This window comes from Struthio camelus, chromosome 20, assembly GCF_040807025.1.
Source record: "Struthio camelus isolate bStrCam1 chromosome 20, bStrCam1.hap1, whole genome shotgun sequence".
In the NCBI taxonomy this organism is placed as follows: domain Eukaryota; kingdom Metazoa; phylum Chordata; class Aves; order Struthioniformes; family Struthionidae; genus Struthio; species Struthio camelus.
In genome coordinates, this window is record NC_090961.1 from 7,570,935 (window position 1) to 7,592,518 (window position 21,584).

At 49.0% G+C, this 21,584-nt stretch overlaps 1 protein-coding gene across 2 annotated transcripts; it reads left to right on the forward strand.

The window, feature by feature from the left end:
- Window positions 1–3,064: 3,064 nt before the first annotated feature.
- Window positions 3,065–20,510, forward strand: URM1 (ubiquitin related modifier 1). 2 transcript variants are annotated; one of them, XM_068914734.1, is made up of 6 exons: window positions 3,092–3,180; window positions 5,812–5,882; window positions 16,864–17,026; window positions 18,353–18,434; window positions 19,474–19,522; window positions 20,258–20,510. In XM_068914734.1, exons 3-6 carry the CDS (start codon window positions 16,963–16,965, stop codon window positions 20,324–20,326), a joined length of 264 nt encoding a protein of 87 aa, XP_068770835.1. In that variant the 5' UTR covers window positions 3,092–3,180; window positions 5,812–5,882; window positions 16,864–16,962; the 3' UTR covers window positions 20,327–20,510. The 2 variants fall into 2 exon arrangements, with proteins under 2 accessions (XP_068770834.1, XP_068770835.1); XM_068914733.1 differs by lacking the exon at window positions 16,864–17,026 and having other exon boundaries at window positions 3,065–3,180.
- Window positions 20,511–21,584: the final 1,074 nt, after the last annotated feature.

Consider the following 21,584-nt stretch of genomic DNA (forward strand, 5'->3'; position numbering starts at 1 on the left):
CCGCGCGCCCGGGCTTTGAGTATCGCTTTCAGCTATTCTGAAGGTTAAACGCCTGTTTAGAGCCGCCTATTGAAGGCAGAGCCGGGGGTGCGGTATTGTGCGGCCGCCCGCCCGGGCGCTTTGTCTGGCTGCTTTGCCTGAATGGGAAGCGGCCTCCCCGGCCCAGCGCCCGGCAGAAGGGCTCCTGGGGGAGAGGCGCTTCCTCCCTCCCGCCCTAATGACATTCAGGGCCTCCATCGGTTCAGCTCCCGCTTTCTTTCTGCTGCAGTTTAACCCGGGCACAGAGGCCGGGCTCCATCTTACTGATCTCTGCTTGACACCCAATTACCACATGAATGGCAGAGAAAGGCTGCAAAAGGCTTTAACTCCCCCTGACCCTCCTTCCCCTCTGCCTGCTTCCCCCTCTCCCCTTCCTACCCCCCCTGCTCCTTTCTCCGGAGTTCAAAACTGCGACTGGGAAATCAAACAAAGCCCGGAGCGAGGAATCCCATTGTTACCGCTCCAGCCACGGCTCCCGTTTCGCCAGCTATTGTCCCCCGTGCGGTTTGACTTGCTGCGCGGAAGGACGCGAGCAGCTGTTTGTGCGTTCCCCTGATGTTTTATTGAAAAATAATTGAATCGTCAGTTCGAGGCGCCCTGATAAAATGTTTCCTCGTAGCGCCGGGCCCTGTCGTATTTATAAACTGCGTTTGCCTGTAAAACGCGCTGGCGACCCGGACCGTTTCCTCCAGAGTAAACCCTCGGCAGAGGGCTGCGGGCCCGTCCCTTCTGTCCTCCAAGGGAGAGGAAAGCACCCGAAGAGCAAGAAAAAGCCAGGACTGAGACAAAAGAAATTAAACTCTCTTTATTGCACGGCTCAGTTTCCAACCTGCTCTTTTGTCTGGCACAGTTGCATCTGTGGGTGGGGAAAGTCGGGTGTAGCCAAGGCCGGGCAGGTCTGGTCGGCTGCCTCTTGCCCCGTTTCGGCCGGGCTAAGTGCCGCGGCACCAGCCAGCTGGGCATACCGGGTCCTGCCCGGCCCTGGCGCACGCGGGGAGGTCTCACGCTTGGATCCACGTGGGAGATTTGGCATGGGAAATTCCGTATAAAAGGTTTAGCCTAAGTCAGTCACAGTGCGACGGCCCTGAGCTTGACCGAGAGGGCACATGTTAGCGCTAAACTGAACTAGGGTGCTTGCTCCTCAAGGCGGGAACCCCGTCTTTATGTAGCTTTCCTTTATGTGCTTGTTTATCAAATGCCATCTATGTTTACAGCACTGTAGAAATAACAATGTCAGCATTACACTTTCCCCATCCCCAAACATATGCCAGAGAGTTGGGTGATGCTCTGATTTCAGCACGCTCTAGGGAGGCAAGAATTGCTCCTCTTTCCAAAAACACAACGTCCATAAAAAACGTCTGCTATATCTCATGTGATCACTGGCTATTTTTCCAGGGCAATTGTCACGGGAACCAGACTTGGATGCTTGAATGAGCGAAACTGGTGTTTATGATTACTGTTTTCTTTTTTTTAACATTATTTCTTTTTGCTTTTATAAGGAAGCACTGACACTAAATCTGTAATATTCTGTTGTATTTCTAAAATTCAGGAATTGAGATGCATTTAGGAGTCAGTTCTCCTATTACTTGGTGTCATAAACGATTTCTGGAAGGAAGAAGAATAGCTCGTATCTAACTATAACTACAAACACTAATCTGGAATCCAGACTACCAGATCCCCTGCATACACGGTGCCTCAGCCGGTTCTGAAGTGCAAAGAAATAAGACTGTCGTCTAAGGCTTTTCTTTCCTCGGCCAGTTCCCCACGCAATCAGTTCAACATCCAAGGCTGTACGTCTGAGATACCCAAGGGCGCCGGGGCTTAGAGGTATCTGAAATCCAACTAGACTTTTTGGCTGAAGACCATGGTCAACGGCTTCATGTCTGTGGCGTAACCTAAGGCCAGCAGTGTCGGCCGCGCTCGTCTGCGCAGGAGACGGGCCTTTCTCGGGGCCCTGGCCCAGCCTGGAGGACGATCTCCGCCGCGAACAAAAGGCCGTTGCGAACCCCCATCACCTTCTGCTCTCAGGGTGAGGCGTACTTTGACCCCCTTTAGCATAAACGTAGGGCAGTCTGTCTGTGTGAATTTATGCCCGATGCACGTAACGCGCCGTGCAGATGGGTACACGTTGCGTTTCTGCGTCTGGCGTGGCTTAGGCGTACGTGTGTTATTTACATTCAAACGCAGGGACGAGGGAGGGAGGGAGGGTGAAGGGGCTGCGGTCTTTCCGCCAGCGCTGCCTGGTACAGCGCGGGCTCGGTGTCCTGCGGCGGCGGGGGGGAGAGCCCGCGCCACCGCGCAGCCCAGCTGTCACCATCGCGGCTGCACCCGGCCCCCTTGGACACGCTTCTCCCCCTGGGGATGGCAGGGCAGAACAAACAGATGACAGATGTTGGCCATGTTGTCTGAGGCGGTCCCGGAAGGCGCTCGGGCGCTACGGCCAGCGGCTCGCGAGGGAAGGCGGCGCCGGACGGAGCACGAGAGCCATTTGCCGTGCGTTTTCTGACGCGCTGAAACGCCTCGTCCGACGGCGGTGACAGGCGGAGCGGCCGTTAATCTGATCCAGCCTGGCCATTTCTGTTTCCCTACTAAAAATGCAAATGTCACCGCGAGGCAGAAGGTGAAGGTCAGGTTGGCTCGGCTGCCGGGAGGCGCCGGGTACAGTCCCTTCCCTTTGCACGGCGGCGGTGTGAAAAATGACTCTGGGCAAAGCAAGACGGGAATTTAAAGCGGAATAAGAACTTTAAAGTCTAGACTGGGAGTTTAGTGTACATCTAGTCCAAAGCAGACGCCGCTTCGGGCCCAGCAGCCGGGAGAAGGGCGTGCTTAGGGCAGGCGGCGCCATCGTGGCCTTTAGGTTGTGGTGGTCGGGGAATTAACGGAGAAAACCCCCCAGGCCCGGCGAGGGCCGCCCGCGCCAGCGCCCCCCGCCCCCGCCAGGCCCGGCGGCTGCGGCCGAGCCCGCGCCCGGGCCCTCGCGCCGCCGCCGTTGGCCGCCCGCCCCCCCCACGCCGTTGCCAGGCAACGCGGCGCGCCCGGAAGCCGCAGCGGCACTTCCGGCGCGGCCGCAGCGCGCTGTCTCCCGCCCGCCGCCGCCGCCGCCAAGATGGCGGCGCCCGTGTCGCTGCAGGTGGAGTTCGGGTGAGCGCGGGCGGCGGCGGCGGCATCGCGGGGCCCGAGGGCGGCGGCGGGCGGAGGGCTGGGTCGGGCTGGGATGGGCTGCGTCGTGTTGCGTCCCTCCGTCGGGGGGGCCGCGGCCCTGAGGCGGGGCCGGAGGGCGGTGGCGGAGGCCCCGGGGCCTGTCCGTGCCCCCGAGCTCGGGGCGCCGCGGCCGGGGGGCGCCGCCTCCGCCGCCCCCCGGGGGCCGGGCCTGCCCGCGCCTCGCAGCGCCCGTGGTGGGGCAGCGGGTGCCCGCACCGCCGCGGGTACCTGCCTGGCAAGTGCCCCCCCCCCCTTTAGCCCTCTCTTACTAATTAAAATTAGTAATAAAACGCTTCTGGTTGCGTTTGTGTGTGCCTGCGTGGGGGCTGGGGCGCCTGGCTGCACATAACGCTCTCTCTTTTCTTCCTGTCGATTCTTCTTTAATTCTTCTTAATGTAAAGCAGTGGGGTTCTGTATAATGATTTAATTTTCAGGTCTTTGTGGCTGTAGTGTCTGCGTCGCTTGAAGAGCGTTTGCCTTGGAAGTCTCTGAACGTTTGCGACAATTCCTGTGTTAGGTTGTTAAAGCCCCCTTTTAGCAAAAGCTAAAAGGCTGCTATTTACTTGATTTTTTTCCCACCCCTTCACAGACACAGAAATGTCATAACCCTTTAAATGCCCTCTCCTTAAAAACCCTTTCCTCAGTCTTTCCCACTTCCAGCTGCAGTAAGTCTCCTAATTTTCCCAGAAGAGCGAGGTACATTTTTGCTTCCCTTGGAAATGCATAAATGAGCTCTCTATGTACAACTCACAGCTGAGTTCTCCACAGCTAGCGCATTACAGAAGGACCTTATCTTGCAATCTACATTTCCCACTGTAACAAAGCGTGACCTTGTTTTCATTACATAAAAAAATGTTTTTCATATAATTACTGTGACTTGTTCTCTTGCATGAATCTCAGCTCATGGTAATAATTGCTGCTTCAATTTTCAGATAACTATTTTTTGTGAGCTGGTGGAAGAACACCAACAGAGTGCCCTTTAGGAGAGTTGCTGCATATAAGTAACGCTGCCGATGGCATAATAAGGGTTCTGTTGTGCTCTTCCATTGCAGAGCCAAGAAAACCTAGTGTGACATTTTTAGATATTGAATTTAAAGGAACTCTGTAACATGTGGATGTATTTTTGTTACTATTTAAGTGGTGACGTTTTTTTGAATACTTTACTGAGTCAATTTTCAAGAGCTGCAAGGTACCAGGCAAGACTTCCTGAATGTAATTCTGTGAGAAACATCATCTAAAGTAATCGAAATTTAAATTGGAAGGACGTTTTGCTGCAATTAAATGGCCTTTGAAAGGGGGTTGGTCGTTTCTCTATCTGAGTTGAGCACCCAGTAATCGGCTGAGTTGACTTTTTGATTTTCCAAATTGTTGAAACTTTGGCCTTCCTGTTCAATCTGGAGTCAAGAGCTTGTACTACCTGCTTCTGTGTCCTGTGTCTTAATCTAGCCTCCGTGTTTCTTATCTGTTCTTCTAGTCAAAGGGTGAAGTTTTGTAATCTTTTTATAAGACTGAGTTTAGCCTGCAGCTGCATAACATCAGGAAAACTGACCTATGCTGGTAGGGCTCAAGGCTTTCAGAATTGTTCCTTTTCCAGAAAATGGATATGTGCGAGGAGCCAGCTGAGGGTTGTTAAGCTGCAGCTACGAAACAAATTTTCTTGAAGAGCCTGAGGAAATTAGGTACCCAGACGCGATTGAAATCCCGGTTTTTCAGAGTTAAGGACCAGCTCCTGTACTTGTCAGCTTTTACCTCTTCTGTATTCTGCTCATCCTGGTTCTCTTGTAAAAAGCTGTGGTTGCAGAGGCAAAATCCCCGCTTGTTTGAGGCCAGTCCCCTTGTAAGATCTGAATGTCAGAAAAGGGACTTTTAACCAGATTGTTCAGTAGAGGAGTTTTTTTTTTTTTTTTTATTTAAGTTGTAATTGTTGTCACTTGTTTTGTATGCTTTTCCCAGTGTTCAAGTTTGTTCTGAGAGGGAATGCTTTGTAGTAGCTAGATCAAGAAGGGGTTGCCAGGACTCAGGGATTTCTGGCTCTGCATCTGACTTGCTGTGTAACCCTGTGTGAGTCATTTCCTTTTTCTATTTGCAAGTGGAAACTGGAGAAAGAATTATTCCACAAAGATATTATGATTTTCACATTTTGTGGAACGCCTCGAGACTTCTGACTGAAAAATGTTGTAGGAGAGCGACGTTGGCTATAGGGTGGTATCTGAAATATTTTTTGAATTGAAGCAGTGCCGATAGCTAAAGAGAAAGGGAAGGCTGTGCGCTAGACGCTGCATGACAGTTTGTAAGCTTTTTGGGACAGCTGCCATCTTCCTGTTCTGCTGGGAAGATGCCTGGCACAACAGGGTTCTGGCCCGTGGCAGAGCTATGTGATCGCAATAGGAGACACCAGCTTCCCGTAAGAACTTGCATTTTTTGGGAAGAAAACCGACAGAGAATCCTATACGAAATACAGTCTATATCATTTCCTTTCTCTTTTGTGGCATCTATGTAAATTGCCCCTTTTGTAATATCTTTATTTTGAAGATAAAGCAAAGACTCAGTAGTTTGTTCTTTTCATTTCAGAGGTGGTGCAGAACTCCTGTTTGACGGTGTTAAAAAACATCAGGTGACCTTGCCCTGTCAAGCAGAGCCTTGTGAGTATCAGAAATTTTTAGATAAGTCAAAAGAATGACAGCAAATGAAATTCACGTACAAAACCATGCTGCTTTGTACAGCAGTGTAGTTAGTTTACAACTAGAATTAATGTGTTCTAAAAGCAATTTCAGACCTGTTATTGATCAGATCGCTTGGCAGACAATGGTTAGTCCTCAAAGTAAATACAAAGCAGAAATAGCCTGGGCACCTTTCCTACCTCTAAGCTGTTATGAAAGGAGTCCCTCCTTAAGGCTTTTGCCTCCTTCCTCCTGAACAAACAATCTCTGAATGTTTTCAGCACATCTACGTTTATCTTGACTGGTATTTGAAACCACCTTAACCTGCTCTCTCTCCCTCTTTTCCTTTGCCTGTTTTATGATTTCCAAGAGGCATATGCATGTGTGTATATATGCGTTACATAGATGTGTGTGTGTGTGTATAGGAAAGTCATATGAATGTATTTTATCTACTCATTTGACTTTTAAGTTTTTATATAATTGTTTCAAATCAACTATGCAGTTGTAAATGGCAAAGCTAATGCTTGAACACGATGCTTGACATATTGCTTATAGCCTTCCCTGCAATAAGAAATAAGATGCTGTTAAGCTGAAGACTTGAGTGTCCCGGTGATGAACAGTGATAATTTCTGTTTTGTGATTTGGAGTATCAATATAGACAAGTGTTGTACTAACTCTCTTGTTTCTTCTTATATGTATGCATACTTCAGTTGCAGCATAATTTTGCCGCAGGTATGTTTTGAATTCTTCCAGCTAGATATGCTTTATGCTATTTAAGGATGGGTTTATAAACTTTGAAATAACACAAAGCATCAGCAAGTGTTATCACCTAATATCTCATGAATGGTTAATACCATAATCTATGTGTTGTGAACGTTGAGGCCAGAAATTCTTGTCATGCCTAGTATTTAGAGATTGGTACAAGCACTTCTGATGCTTGGACATAATTATGTGTAATTCCAATATGACAGGAGCACTAAAATAGTGGGTTTTCTCGTGGTTAGGGACAGAGGGATCCAGAAACTTGATTTCCGCCCTTTGATCTGATGCTGATCTGCTTTGTGAGTTTAGTCATGTTGCTGAACTTTCCCCTGGTGCTACTGAAGTAGTAGTGATACTCTCATGTATCACAAGAGAGTTCCAACATTAAATTCTAGCACTATTAAAGTCCTTAAGATCCGTGGATGGAAGGTATTAAAGAAATGTCAAAATACTCATTTAGTTGATTTTGAAACTTGAGGAGCTAGAGTATCATTTTCTGTAGTGTTCTGTAAGTTTAGGATACTCACTGACATCCGCTGCATTGGTAGTATTCAAACTATGATTAGATACTCAGGAAGAAGGGGTTAGTACGAGAGTTTATTCCTGTCAGGGGAAGGGGAGAATTACTACCAAAGAATGATTCTTCTAGCCTGATGGATGTCCGTGATGCAGTGGCCTAATCCGTTCCCATTTGAAGTTGATGGGAAGACTTCTATAGACTTCACGGGAAGCAGGATTTATCCTAAAGAATAAACCTCTGCCTGAAGATCTGGCTTTGTGTCAGGGTTCAAACCTATGATCTCTTGTGGTTCATTCCAGATTAATTTAATAGGTTGTTGCTTCTGGTTTTTCATGCTGCCTTGTTTTTCAGATGCTGCTATCCTTGTAACAGGAGCTGCAGAATGGACGGTGTGTCCGCTTTTCAACTCCTGTGATTGACAGTGTGGTGTTTTCATGTTTGTTGAATGACGGGTTGGTTTCAGTTATAGGGCTGGTTGTGGATTGCAGTGACTGAGGAGCAGACACTGTGAATTCTGTAGCTTCTGCTACAGGGATAGTTACGTGCAGCATAAGGATGGGGCAGGCAGACATGGGGTTAATGTCTGAAATTGCCCCATAAGGGATCGCTGGAGCCACCTGTCATAATATTCCTGTTAAGAACTGTGTTGTAGAGGTGAGAAATCCGCGGAACTGCATCAGAAACGTGAGTGAATAAGAAATTGGTAAATCACTGCAATTTTGCAGTGTACCTAGTGCCATCCTCCCTCACAGTAAGGAAGTTTAATTCAGCTATCTCTGGGTAAATAAAGATATATCTAATGGTACGATCCTTGCTGTCCTCGTGCAGCCAGAATTACGCTGATTAGAGAAACAACTGCTCAGCTGTGCACAGTGCTGCCTGTTCCTTGCTCACCTCATACTCTGGGGAAAGATTTGTAGTATGAATACTGCTTGAAGACCTGCACTTATAACCCTATTTTAACTGATTTCATTAGCTGTCAAACTTATTTTTGGCCAATTTGGCCTCCCTTACCCACTCTTCCTTTCTTTCTAGAGTATTTTTGTCTTTGTCCTCCTTTTTGCCGAGCAGCTGCTTCTCTCTGGGACGTTGGGCCTGGCTATATTTTAATTGTTTAGGCATTTATATATATATATATATATATATATATATATATATATATATATATATATATATATATATATATATATATTTTTTTTTTTTTTTTCCCCAGAGGTGAAGGGAGACAGAAAATTATTGTACAAATACCTACAAACATTTAAGTGAATAAAACAGCCTGTGCTCCGTGTTTGACAAGGGCAGTGTTCTCTGGATGACAGTAACGTTGTTTTAACAAACTAGTGTGTGGTCATTTCCTTAATTTCCTGATAATTAGACACTAGGTGGAAAGTGGGTGGATTCAAAATCCAGTTCACTTTTTTGAGAAGATTTGGTTCTCTGTCCTTTTCTGATGCCTGGAGGTGGGCTCCTGGGGGAATTAGGAAAGGCAGAAGGAAGGAATCTGCAAATGGGACCAGAGCAAGCCACTAGGGGTACAGCCATGTGGCAAGACCTATTTTTGTTATCCAAGGGGCTTTTTGTATCCTTACAACGTCAGTAAAGCAGCACTTGCTGATTTCCGAAGTGGAGCTGGTTTAGCCTGCGTGTTTAAGTCGCTGCCAACTAGGAATTTAAAAAGGTGTGATATATCTGTATAGGCAGATAGTTTTACATAAGATGCGCTTTACACAGGACGGGGTAATCTTTTAGAGCTGCTGCAAAAAGAAGTCCTCCGGTTAAGCAAGAATCTTGTCCCAAATTGCTGAATGTTTTGATGATCTCATTGATAATGCTGTTAGAGGATATGAAGGCACTAATGCCCTGTTGGCTTATTCTGCATAAAAACAGTGTGTGTGGGAGAAAGCAGCAGAGGGAATAACGATATTTGTCACATGGAGAGAGGATTAAATTGGCAGGGAAATCAACTTTATTTTCAAGCATCTAAGAGGCTATTAGAGACAATGGAGCATAAAAGAGAGAAACCCTAAATTAAAAACTGAAAATGTATTTGGCAGCCTCCTCCCGAAACAAGCCACAGTAATTTAACCAAGTGCTTCAGTAATCAAATAGATCATTGTATGACTGCTCTGCAAGTGATGTCGGAGCTCCTTCCTCCATCTCACTGGGACTCACAGTGGTGGATTTGTCTATGGCCATGCGAATTGCATTGACTCTGTTGGAAGGGTAGGAAATAACTGGCATTGTATAACCTCTGTGGTAATTTCAGGTTTAGATCAGCGGTGTCATGCTGGCGAAGAGTGTTTACAAAACCTAACTGCTGTGCTCTTGTATCAGGGGTTTGGGGCTGTTTACGAAGCCTGGCGGTTGTGCTGCAGGCTGCTCAGCTGTGGTTACAGGCCTTCTGACTCCAGCTATAAGGGAACTTCTCCTGTGGTTTTGGTGATCGGACTTGTGTTTTTGGAGCAGAGGTAACAAGTGCCAGCAACGATCGCTCCGACCTTCTGGGGTAGTCAAGAATTCGCTGTGTGTTTTGGCACTCACAAGTTTGGAAGGATAAATTTTTAATCAGTGAGTTTTGGTAACTGTCTGTGGTATCCCTTTACCAAAACCCCAGGGAAAACCCTGTTGCTAATCAGATTGTTTAGAGGGAAGTTAAAATAATCTACTGAGTGCTGCCTATGTGAAATTCCCTGTAGAGAAGAGCATGGTCTGCTCCTCGGGAGCTTTGCTTTCCAGAGGCCTCGTTCGGCGCAGCATGGAGGGCTGCTGGGGAGCCGGGAGCGTTCATCATCTCACAAAAGAGCCCAGGGATCTCGAGAGATCAGACCTGTGTTACAGGCAGAGCGGCTTAAAAAATACAGCATGGCGTGTGTTCAGAATTGTCCGGGGGGCCTATGCCAAAGCAATGTGTAACATTGGGAGTGAAAGTTGGCATCACTTGTCTGTAAATGCCCAGTACTATTGCTGGGTAGTATTTGGCAGCTAAGAAGTTGGTAACATTCTGGAATATTATTCCAGCTGTTTTTAAACTCATTCCAAAAAAGGAATAAAGATATTTCTGGTAATGCAGCGACTTATTGGAAGAACAATATTAAAACATAACTTCATGGAATTTCATGCCACCCTGTCCTTTTTAACTACAGGGTATGGCACTTTCAGTTCTCAAAGGACTCTGGGGTTATTCCCCTGCCCATGCATCTCTGTTAGGCAGGTGATTATGTATTTGCTGGCAAGGAGAGGGAGGCTCGGTGGGTTACCCAGGGTGGGACCTCTGCCTAGGCTAGAGGCAGCGTTCAGCCCTGGGTCCCAGCTGCTCTGTCCCGCTGTCAGCGCGTGCAGCCGCGTCTGCGGCCTCAGGAGCTTGGTGCGAAGCCGCGGGGGTGCCGCCGCTGCCTTTGTGCGCTCCCTGCCACGGGCGCCCCGGCTGCGGGGCGAACCTTCAGCGTGCCGATCCGCAGCGGAGCTGCTGGCGTGCGCTGTTTCCAGGTAGCCGTCCCAGCGAGGCGATGCTCGCTCCTGCGCAAGGAGCAGGTCTTTTCTAAGGAAAAGCCAGACCAATTCAGATCCTCGCAGGAGCAGTCCCAGCGCCCTCTCGGGAGGCCGAGGAGCCGCATTACTGGATCAGCTCATCCCAATGCGTTGTGGAAGGAGCTTCCCAGGCCCGGAGAAACCAGCTCTTGTGTGTGAGCAAATCCGTGTGATAACAAAGCCTGACTTTTCCCCCCTCCTTCCCAGCCGCTGTATTGCAGTGCAGACACCTAGTAGGATAACCTTTCTGTGCCAGCCCCCCCCACCCCCAACCCTGGTCTGTCTTTTCTCTTGGTGGGATTTGCTGTGGTGACAGCAGTGTTCAGAGGGTGGCAGCGGAGCAGGGCCGGGGAGGAGGATCTGGGCCCTTTAAACCGCTTAGCATGCGGTTCACACGGCTCCGGGCCAGCTGTTCCTTTCTCGGCCTGCCCTCACTCGCAGGAGTTGTTTGCTGAGCTCAGAGCTCCTGTGCAAAATTGCTTTTCAAAAGAGCCACTTTCTGCTTAATTAAACAATGAGCTGCCCGTCCCTCTGCACATCTGTAAAGCTCCCTCTGCAGCCCCTTTATCCCACAAACTGCTCCATTCTTACCTCCATTCACTTGTAAATCCTCCCCCCCTTCTCCCCCTACCCTGATCATCTCACTGGCCCTTTCTTTTCCCCTTTCAAGTAAGACCGAGGAGCTTGGAGTATCTGTGGGGGTGGCTGGGTTGGGTGGACAGGAATCGGTTTAATGGTGCTTGCCATGGATGAAAGTCTGATAATAGCAAAGCAAATCTGAGCCTGAAAGTGAGAGGCAAGGACTGGACGCTGCGTGATTTCTGTATTTAGAAGAATAAAATCACGGCAGCTAGTGAGATACGAGACCGATTCACCCAACAGCCAGAGAGGACGCTGGCCACCAGCAAGGCTGGAAAGGGGGTGAGCAGTTTGACTTCAAGGGGCTGTGGTATCCCGCTGGCAGTGCCAGAGTGAGCCCAGCCCAGGGGATTCCCTGCGAGCAGGGCAGTGCCAGGCTGCCGGGGAATCCCTCTGCACCTTCTCTGCATGAGCAGTCACGTTCCTTTGGGGACTCTTTGGTCTCGCATGAGCTCCGTGTAGTCCCCTGTGATAGTGATAAGGTTTTCCTTTTCAGCCCTCTGTGTGCCTGTACACGCACAAAGTCCCAGAAGTCAGGAAAACAGGAGAGGGGAAATTTCCGTTTGATGGGTTGCAGCCGAGCTTTGTGCCTGCAGTCGGTAATGCGTTCTTTGAATTGTCTTCCTGAGCGGCTTAAAAAAATTAACCAGCGATGGTTCAAGGTTAAGCAGGATAAATGAATGGAAAAGTGATGAGGTGAGGTATCTCCTTTATCACAGGGAAGGACAGGTAGTAGCTGGGGTGATGCAATATCATAGATAGCATGGATTGATAAGGAAGAATGAAGAAGTGGGAATTTGGACCGTGTAGTAGGAAGGTTCTTGGTTGCAAGAACTATTAGACCATGGCAGAGTCTCCTTGAGGTTTTGGTAGAAGCCTTACGTTGCTCAAGCTTTTTAAAATCTGAGTGGACAGAACTGAGCATGGTCTTTTGCAGAGAATAATTCTACACTGCTAGAAGGATAAAATTACAGGAGAATTGTTAACAAACCATGATTTTTGATGTCTGTGATTCCTAATCCAGCCCTTTTCTGCCTGTGGAATACAGCTTTGAGGCTCTCGCTGGTTCCTTCCTTTGACAATTTTCAACAAGAGGCAAGACCCTGGACCAGCACTACTGATCTGTGATCCTAATTAAAAGAGACAGTTTGGTGCACTGGCATTTATTTGGGAGCCTGAAGTGACAATAGCACTGGGTGTTATAGGATTAGATGCTCTGACTTTGGAAATGTGTAGGGATTAGATTTACCCAGAGGATCAGCTCTGAGCTGCTTTCTTGTGACAGGAGCTGATGGATCTGGAGACTTGCTGCTGGCTAGCAAATGGGATTGGAGATCCCTTGAACTTGCGTTCTCCTACCACCAAATTGTGGGGAACTAAAGATCCCGGGCAGCTCTTCTCCACTTCATGTGAGTTGTGAGAAAATCTCATGTTTGAGAGTTGCTGGGTGATGGCTGGGATCTGAGTCTTCACTCCGTTAACAGGCGGATTAGGAAAGACTCTTGTGATGTCTTCGCATCATGTGGATACAAAGAAAAGGAGAAGAGCGTTGCTAAGGGTTCTCTCCTAGCTGAGATTTGGGAAAAGGATGTCATAACCCAATTAAAAATTACAGAAGCCAAGGTCTTGATGTTCTCCTGTTGCGGACAAGCGCAGATGAGAGCAATGATTGGGATTCCCTTCTATCTGACTGTCGTTACCTCCTCATTTTTTTCATGGCACTTCAGTCACTGCCCACTCCAGCGTGTGTCAGGATTGGCTTGTGTGCTTGTCAGAGAAAATGGATTTTGCTCTCCTCGGCCTTGCTGCTCTCTCGCTGTGTAGCGCTGAACCTGTTTGCCTGTGACTCTGTTTATATAAGCTATTCCTGGTCTTCTTCTGCAGTTTACGGCACACCTTTGTCTGCTTTGGCGAATGATTCGTGTATCGGACGGGGGAGCGGAGGAGTCTGAAGAATCCCTTCGGTCAGGTTTTGCAACAGGCCTTCTGGGAGAAGGGAGTCCTCGAGCGCCTTAAAATGCAAAAGCGTGGGGAAGGCGTTCACCTGGAGGGGCGGCAGGTGTTGGAAGTTAGTTCGCCTGTTTTAAAAACAAGCCGCTTGAGCAGCAAAAGGGGGTTACCACTTGTCTTTCCACACGTTTCCATGCAGGCAGGGGGAATAATGGGAGAGGAGCGGCCGGGAAGGGGCTTTGTCATGGTTACAGGCCGGTGGCTGAGAATGGGGGTGGAGCGGCGCTCGTCCGGAGTTAGTGACCTCAGCAAATTGGAGCTCAGCCATGGTCAGTATGATAAATGATCTTATTCTGGGTCAAAGAAATGGTACCCCACAGGGAGGTATCCGCAAGGCGGCCCGGGAAAACTGGCTGTGCTCTTGCAGCACTGACCCCTTAGTGACCAGCCCTGCATATATCTTATTTATTACGGAGCAGGAGGGAATTTTCCATGGTTAGACCTTCATAGGGATCCCCTGTTTGCCTGGAATAAGCTCTCAGTTCTGCAGCCGAGGCAAGAGTGTGGCAGTAGTTACGCCCTCTGGATGCCCTTCCAGGCACTTTGCGCTGTGCGCTAGTTTGTATGTGGGTTTTAAGGTGGGGGGGGATATGGAGGTGTCTGGACGTTGCGTGAATGTGTGTGATCTGCCAATGACCTACGCAGCTCCCTGGCAGCAGAGAGTTGTGCTTTCATGTCAACCGATATCACAGTTGCGCAAAATCCTTCTGCGTTTCTGCCCATTTGTCAATTCAATGTGAGTTTTTTTTTTTCTAGTGTAACACCCAGCTCGGTATTCTTATTCTAGGCACCTGTTTTCTCTTCGTACACAGTGAGCGCCCTCTTTGCTGAGTTATCGCTGATGCATCTGTCAGGCCCAGGAGGTTTTATTGAGCTGGGAAAGATCTGTGGATTTCAGCCTTGGTTTTGAGGGTGCAGATGAACCCAGGCTCTCGTTCCAGGCGGTACTAAAATGGAGTCCTAGCTTCATTTCTCTTGCAGGGGAAGCTCAGCAGATTCTTCATCAGCGAACAGTTGGGATAATGCAGAAGATCGGGCCTCAGAGGATACGCGAGAGAACTGAGCGGGCTCGGCAGTTCTTCCTGCCACAATCAGGAGTGTTTATAATGCAGCTGGGCTGAAAATGAGCCGGCGCTGTTGGGTTTTTGTATGCACGCTCACTGCGGCTTTTGCATCCTGTCCGCTGGTGTGACAAGCCAGTGACTTTGTGTCACTGCAAGCACACAGTTCGTTTTCCTGAGCTGTGTGTTTCACTGGGTGATTTGTTTTATGCCTGTATTGTGGATTTGAGCTCCCATCTGTGCAGTTGAACTAAGCAGTTTTCTCAAATGTTTGCCGGTTTTTCTTTTTTTAATTAACTTTAGATTATTTTTTCCTGAGAATTTGGAGGGTTTGTACTGTTGCACAGGCAACAGAAGCTGTCTCTGTGTACAAATGAGACAGGGCTTTCCTACCTTGTGCTTCAGCCCCTCCTTTGCAGTTTGAGGATGGTTCAGCTCCCCTGGCCCGTTCGCTCTGGCTTCTCTGCTGACACTGCCAATGGTTTGGACAGTCAAGGATAGTTAGAGTTGACTTTTGTGGAGGGGATATTTGTTTGCTGTGAATGAGATGGAGCAGGCTATCGAAGGAATTTCATTGAGGCCGTGCAGCAATAATAAATATACGTCATTATTGCGATGAGCTGGACTTGAACTGGGGACCTAGGGGAGAAACGCTGGATCATCTGAGCAGCCCCCTGAACCTCACTCTTGGGCCAAAACGCCTGGTGTCGGTCACCGCCAAGGGCCGGCGTGCACAGCTCGGCTCCGCTTCTGTAAACAGCAAGGGCCTCTGTTCTGGCAATAGGGGCCAGCTTTAGCAGCAATACGAGTGTAAAATCGCAGTGTTGGTAGCGACAGTTCAACTTGTCCGTGGATGCGATGCCTAGCCAGGTTGATATTTTTTCCTTCTTATATGTCATTTCTAGAGGGCCTGATGTTTGCATCGCAAATCCTTAGCCCGAGGAACTGGAAACCTGGGTTAGACCTGTAGCACAGTGTCACAAAGAAAAGGTCTTAGGAAGGATCCGTCTGTTGATAATATGAGTTGAGCAGTTGTGCTACGATTTGCTTCTTGTTACTTCCGTTATGATAACATCTAGGATCCTGAGTTACTGATCAAGACTGAACTGCAAGATGGCTTCTCCACAAACCACTCGCAATATAAGTAATCTTGTTCCTTTTCAATATCCTACCTGGGGGAGATGGTTTTGGTGTGGTTCTGGTCATTCTTCATCCTTTATAATTGATTTGTTCTGGTAATACTGGTGTACAAAATGTAGAGACATGAGGGTGGGGAAAAAATCAGTGCTGAGAAAGCAGCTGAAAGTATTTTGTCTTAAGGTTGGCTGTGGGGAAGGAGTCTTAATTTTCATTGCTGTTTGGAGCAGGGAAGCTCCAGGCGTGCACAGGAGTATCTTTTGTTTTTCCTATTAATTCTTCAGTACGTGTGTACGTGACTTCTAGGGGAGGAGTAAATGAATGTAGGTTCAGATGGGGCTGCAAATAACATTATGGAAGGAGTAGGGGTGTGGGACTCTTCCAGGGCAGCCTCGCATAAATCACTCTTCTCGCCCCTTCGTCCAAGCTGCTTCTAGGTGGCTGTCTTTTATCCAGCCGGCGCCGCGTGTTTCTGTTTAAATGATCTCCCCTGAAAGGTCCCAGAGGAGAGGGCTGCTTATTCCGTCCACGGAGAGCTGCGTATGGCAGAGCTCATTGTTGTGTGCCCTGCCGCAAGTGCCTCGTGCATAAACATGAAACGGCTCGCCGGCGTCCGTGCGGTGGGGCTGGTGTCCCCTTCGTGTCCCCCGCCGCCTCCTGAAGGCTTCTCGCCGTCTTTCTTCCTCTACGGCTTTCGTTTCTTGGTGATGGAGCGCGGGAGCCGTTTGGGTGTGAGATCCGGAGGGCTTTACGTTGCAGCAGCGTTTTTCAGTGGAAGGCAAAGGCAGTTAACTCTTGTTCTAGGGGCTGACGGACCAGCGTGGTGTGTCTGCTGCATGGCTTGCGCCGTCTCTGGCCCGCGTTGCTAGGAAAGCAGCAGAAAATGGTTTATTCTGCGCTCTGAACTACATGTCATTATAAGGGAGTCTCGGGTCGGCCCCAGGCAGATGATGCGGTTTAGCGGGCAGCTTTACGGCGCAAAGCAGGTCGCTCTGTCGTGATCAGAGCGATGCCGTTTTCCGAGGCAGCGATACCTGGTGCTCCCCGGGCAGCCCCGCTGCAGCAGCGAGGCTGACGTGCTGCGGAGGGAGGCCGCGATCCAGCGCCGCTGAGGGCCGGGGAAATGGAGGCAATCACAGAGGATCTCCCGCCCCCTGACCCCAGAAAAGAGGCCCCCATCTGCTGCGGTCAGATGTGTCCCCGTTGCCTAGATGTGCAGCTGCCTACGCCGGGGCTGTTTTGTCCTGGATGCAAAGAAAAGCCTGGGCATGGCAGAAATGATGGGGGTAACTTTGCTCTGTCCTAGGTAGCATCCGTGATCCCATCGCATCCTGCAGAGCTTGAGCCAAGCTGCTACAAGCACGGTCGTTTCTGCTGGTCGTGAAGCAAAGGCACGAGGAATAGGATGCCAACTTTCAATTTTAGCTCTGTCTGCGAGAGGCGTGTGAAAAGGCTTCCCGTGACTAGAAGTAGGTTATCACACGTGAGGGAGACGTGGAAACCCCTCCGCCGTCCCCGCTCGTGCTGCCGAAAGGGGCTCCGGCCCTCGCTGGTGGATCTGTGCGTTCGGAAAGCTTCCTTGTGCCTCTAAAACAAACAAAACTCTTTGGGGGCTTTCAAAGGGCTGTTTAAAGGAGCCCCGGGAGAATAACTGATTGTGGATGCAGAATGATGAAGTGGTTTGAGGAATGGTGAAATATAGAGGCAAATGCGGGAGAACTCCACGCTGCAATTTGTCAGCTTCTCTAAACCCTGTAACGGATTATTCTCCCCCTCTGTCGCGTCTCACCTCTCCAATAGGAAATTAACTGATGCTATCACTAAAGAAATTGTTTTTGCCTCACAAAATAAAATTGATACTATAAAAACCCGCCAGCAGTGTCTCCTCCTCCTTTTACATGAAGACAAATCCTTCCTGTCACCTACTGAAATGGAAAGATAAAGGCTGAGCTTTAATAAAGGAGCCCTTCGCGCAGTGTGTAGAGGGAGGGCAGCGCGTGCGGAGGAGAAGGCACGGCATGGGGACGCACGGCTACGGCAGCAGGTGTGATGCCAAAGGACATTGCAAGTGTCCCAACTACAACCACCACCACCACCAGCGCATGTATGGTTAATGCACAGTTATGCACATGTTCACGTCATGGAGCGCTTGTCTCCAAGACTGCCCGCTGGTTTTGGTACTGATAGTGTCCCCCGTGTATTCCTTTCACATAGTTAGGCTTACTGCTTTGGATTTTTTTAAATCTAATCAAACACACATGCAGTTAAACATGAGTTTGTTAGGTAATAACAGAATATACAGGACATGGGAGGTGTTAAAGAAATACTAACGTCTGGAGTCTCCTGCTGGTTTGGCTTTTCAGCATTAACTCTACGTTAGTTCTTGGTGGGGATGCGTTGAACGTGTGCACGTGTGCTCCTTAAGGGAGGTGGCCCTTCCTGGTGAATGCTGATCTGGACAAGCTCTAGGGCATCCTTCTGTTACTCCCCTAAAGAGCTGTACTTTGTTGTTCAAGCAGAGGATCACTGTTCCTTGAATTGCCCTTTCTCTCGGAAGGAGGAAACCTCTTCTGCTGAGCTGTAGAGTTTGGGGCAGAGCCCGGGGCTCTGAGCTCCCTTGGTTCAGGGGTGCACGTTAGGTGCTGGTAAGGGACGGTTCTGTTGTGCGGTTTCTTATTAGTGAAGGTTCGCAGCTATCCCCACCTATCCGGCACGTTCCTCATCCACTCTTTTGTGGACAGTCGCTTTGTTCTGACATGAGCTAGTCTGTAAACTGCTGTCCTTTCTCTGTTCAGGGGATATCAGAAACCTGCTAAAGTGGATCAAACAGAATTTGTTGAAAGAACGACCAGAATTATTTATGCAAGGGGATTCTGTGTAAGTACAAATGTTGTGCATCTTTCTTGTGTTTCTCTCTGTTGATCCCTGTGGTTGGGGATACATTTTTCATGCTGGTTGCAAGAAGGAAGTTAATGTCTATGAAAATATGGGGAATGCTCAAGTGATAATGAGGAGGGTGTCCCATTGATTTGGAAGGAATGCCAAGGTGAATCTCGCAGTGCTCCGCAGAGAGCATGTCTTGTCTTTTGCAGCTCTCACCCCACATCCTTAAACCTTAAATCTGAAGCAGAAACGCGTACGCTTTGTGTTCTCCGTGTTGTCACCTGGAGCAGTGGCACGCATGCATCCTCGATTCCAGGAGTTTCAGCAGGACTCTCCATTCCCTGCTGACATCACTGGGACTGAAGCAGTCACTCGGAGAAGTGCTAACAAATATTTCTTCTGGGAAATGTATTTTTATTGTCAAAATGGGGCCAACCTCGTGGGGGGGGGGGAAGCCAAGAGAAATGGAGCAGAGTGAGCGGTGTAAGCCATCCCTGACTGCGGGGTGGCGCTGGGGGTGTTTAACATTCCTCGCGGATCTTTGTGAGCTGAAGCGTGTGCCAGGTCCCCTGGTAACAGGAGAGACAATTGCAGGACACTGAAGATCAAAGAGGGGGAATCCCTTTGCCTGTAATCATGGGCTCTGAGTGGATCTGGGTGTTTACTGCCTTTGGTAGGGGCACCGGAATAGCTTCCCGGACCTCCGCATCGAGCTCTCTGCGCTCGACTGTTGTGCGTGGGTTTTAATTACCTGGCTTTTCTCTGTCCTACAGAAATGTAGTCGTCTTGGAGCATCCTCAGGAATGGTGCATTTTGATTCAAATGAGCTCTGGGATTGCTCCTGCCTCCCCTTTATTTGATCTAGAAAGGGCACAGACTGTACCTGTTTCCACCTCTGTGCTAGGATTCCTTTTTCTCTATGGCTTTACAGGCAGTCAGCTTGTGATCTGTGCTTTTAAATCCCTTGTTCTTAACTATTTGTGAAGCTTTTTTTAGCAGCCCTGTATCCTAATTATTTCTCTGTATTCTGCAGGAGGCCAGGAATTTTGGTGCTCATCAACGACGCAGACTGGGAACTAATGGTCTGTACTCCTTCAGTTTGACTTTCTTTGTTGAAAACACTGCTGTCTGTGGTTGCTCTCAGAGAAGCTATTTCTGATTCTTGCCCCAGCGAAGCATCTAATATTTGAGGGGGAAGGAGTGGACTGGGATCTCTCTCCATGTATTGTGCCACAGTGGCTGTTCGAAAGCCTGGAGCCGTTATCTAACCTGCTGAGTCTCATCAACCAGTTGGTGTTTGAAAAGAGATCACCCATATTCCCTGACCTCTAGCAACGGGCTTTACACCTCTCAGAGCTGAGCTGCTCTCGCCCACGCTTGGGATAACAACTTAGTGGGTTCCAGACAACATCACAGCCCTGTGATGCTGTCTTGCAGTTGCAAGACCCCTTTCACCAACGTAAGGTGGTTGCATAGCTTGGGAAGACAACCCCGGGGAGATTTCTACCCAAACTAGCAACTGGTTAATACCTTCCCTTCTCAGTCCACTGTTGAGCTTAGACAATAGTCACTATTTTCCTGCCTCCAGCAACCACCTGTTCTGTCGATACCGTGGTCCAGAAAGTGGCGTGTTCCTGGGATAATGCATGCCAGCTCCTTGTCTGATTTCTCACCTTTGCTTCCTTTAAGGCTAAAACCTCAGTCTTTCCCCTCTGCACTCTCTAACGCTCCCCATCTTTTTATGAGCTGCTTTCTCTTTGCAGTTAGTATTTTGAAGTGACATTTAAACCTTTTTTTTTTTTTTTCTTGACCTGCAGGGTGAGCTGGATTATAAACTGCAGGACCAGGATAATGTGCTTTTCATCTCAACATTACATGGCGGGTGAACTCCTGGAAAAACAAGAGGACTTAAATCCAAACCCCTGGGCAAAAAGCCCAAACAAAAACCTAAACCCACTCAAATCTCTCTTGAACTGTCCATGCCCAGGCTCTGCATCTTCCCAGTGAGTTCACTTGTTACTAGACATCCAAATAAAACCCTGCCAACATGCAGCCTGCTGTGCACCACAACAGCGTCCATCTTTTGGTTCTCCTTTCACCTCTCCTGACTGTGCTTCCAGGTACCGTAGCAAGCAGAGAGCCCCTGCTGCATGTGGGACTTTTATTTTTCCTTGACAGAAGGAAGAGGGGCACTGAAAATTGAGTAGAATGGTCTGTCTTTTCAGGCAGTGAGATATTCTGGGGGAACTGTGCTGCTTTGTTGCAAGACTGGGATGCCTCTGCTTTGGTGCTGGGAGCTGGGATTCTTTTCCACACAATGCTTATTTATTAGAGTGTCTTTTGTATAGGCTCTGTGCCATGCCACAGAAGCGATCGGGGAAGGGTGGGACACGAAATGCAAGGAAACAAAAGGTAACTTTACTAGCTTTTCCATGAGCTGGTGGAGATTACAGTTTGAGCAACCTCTGCAGTTGCTCTCCACTTGTCTTGCTAATTATCCATGGGAAGTGGGAGAGAAACATTATGCTTTTTGAGTTGGTTTTTCTGATGCCTTATGCCTCCTTCGTATCTGAGCTGAGGGAGGGTGAAGTACTAGCCAATGAGCAATATCGATTTATAACAATTTGATTCAGGGGTGACCAAACCCATGCCTGGCCTGAGACAGTAGAGATTGATAAGGGCAACAAATTATCTTTCTGTCAACGTGACGGACAGAATTCATCAGCCTTCGTTTCGTTCTGTGCGTGTGTAGAGCGCTGGGGAGCTGCGTCGCTTCTAGCGGGACGCGGAGCCCGAGATTGCGTAGGGCAGGTTCGCGCTACCCCGGCTGCTTGCTGACAAAGTGGTGTGTGTTCTCTGTGGGGACGCCTCTTGTCCCCAGCCTAAGGAGAGTGGGAGGCCGGGGAGGCCCGGCCGGGAACCGCTAGGGCTCGAAATGCACAGCGAGAACGCTGAAAGCTGGAAAGAAAGTAAGTGGCTTTTAACCCTTTCCATCAGTGGGAGGGGGAGGCTTCTTACTGCGTGCGCTGAGGAAGTCCTGTGAGCGTGACGGAAGTGGGTGTGCACGGCGCGGCTAGGACAGAGATGCCGTTTGGTTTTCCAGAAGCTTCCTTGGACAGACGGACTGGCCAGCCTGCCGGCCAC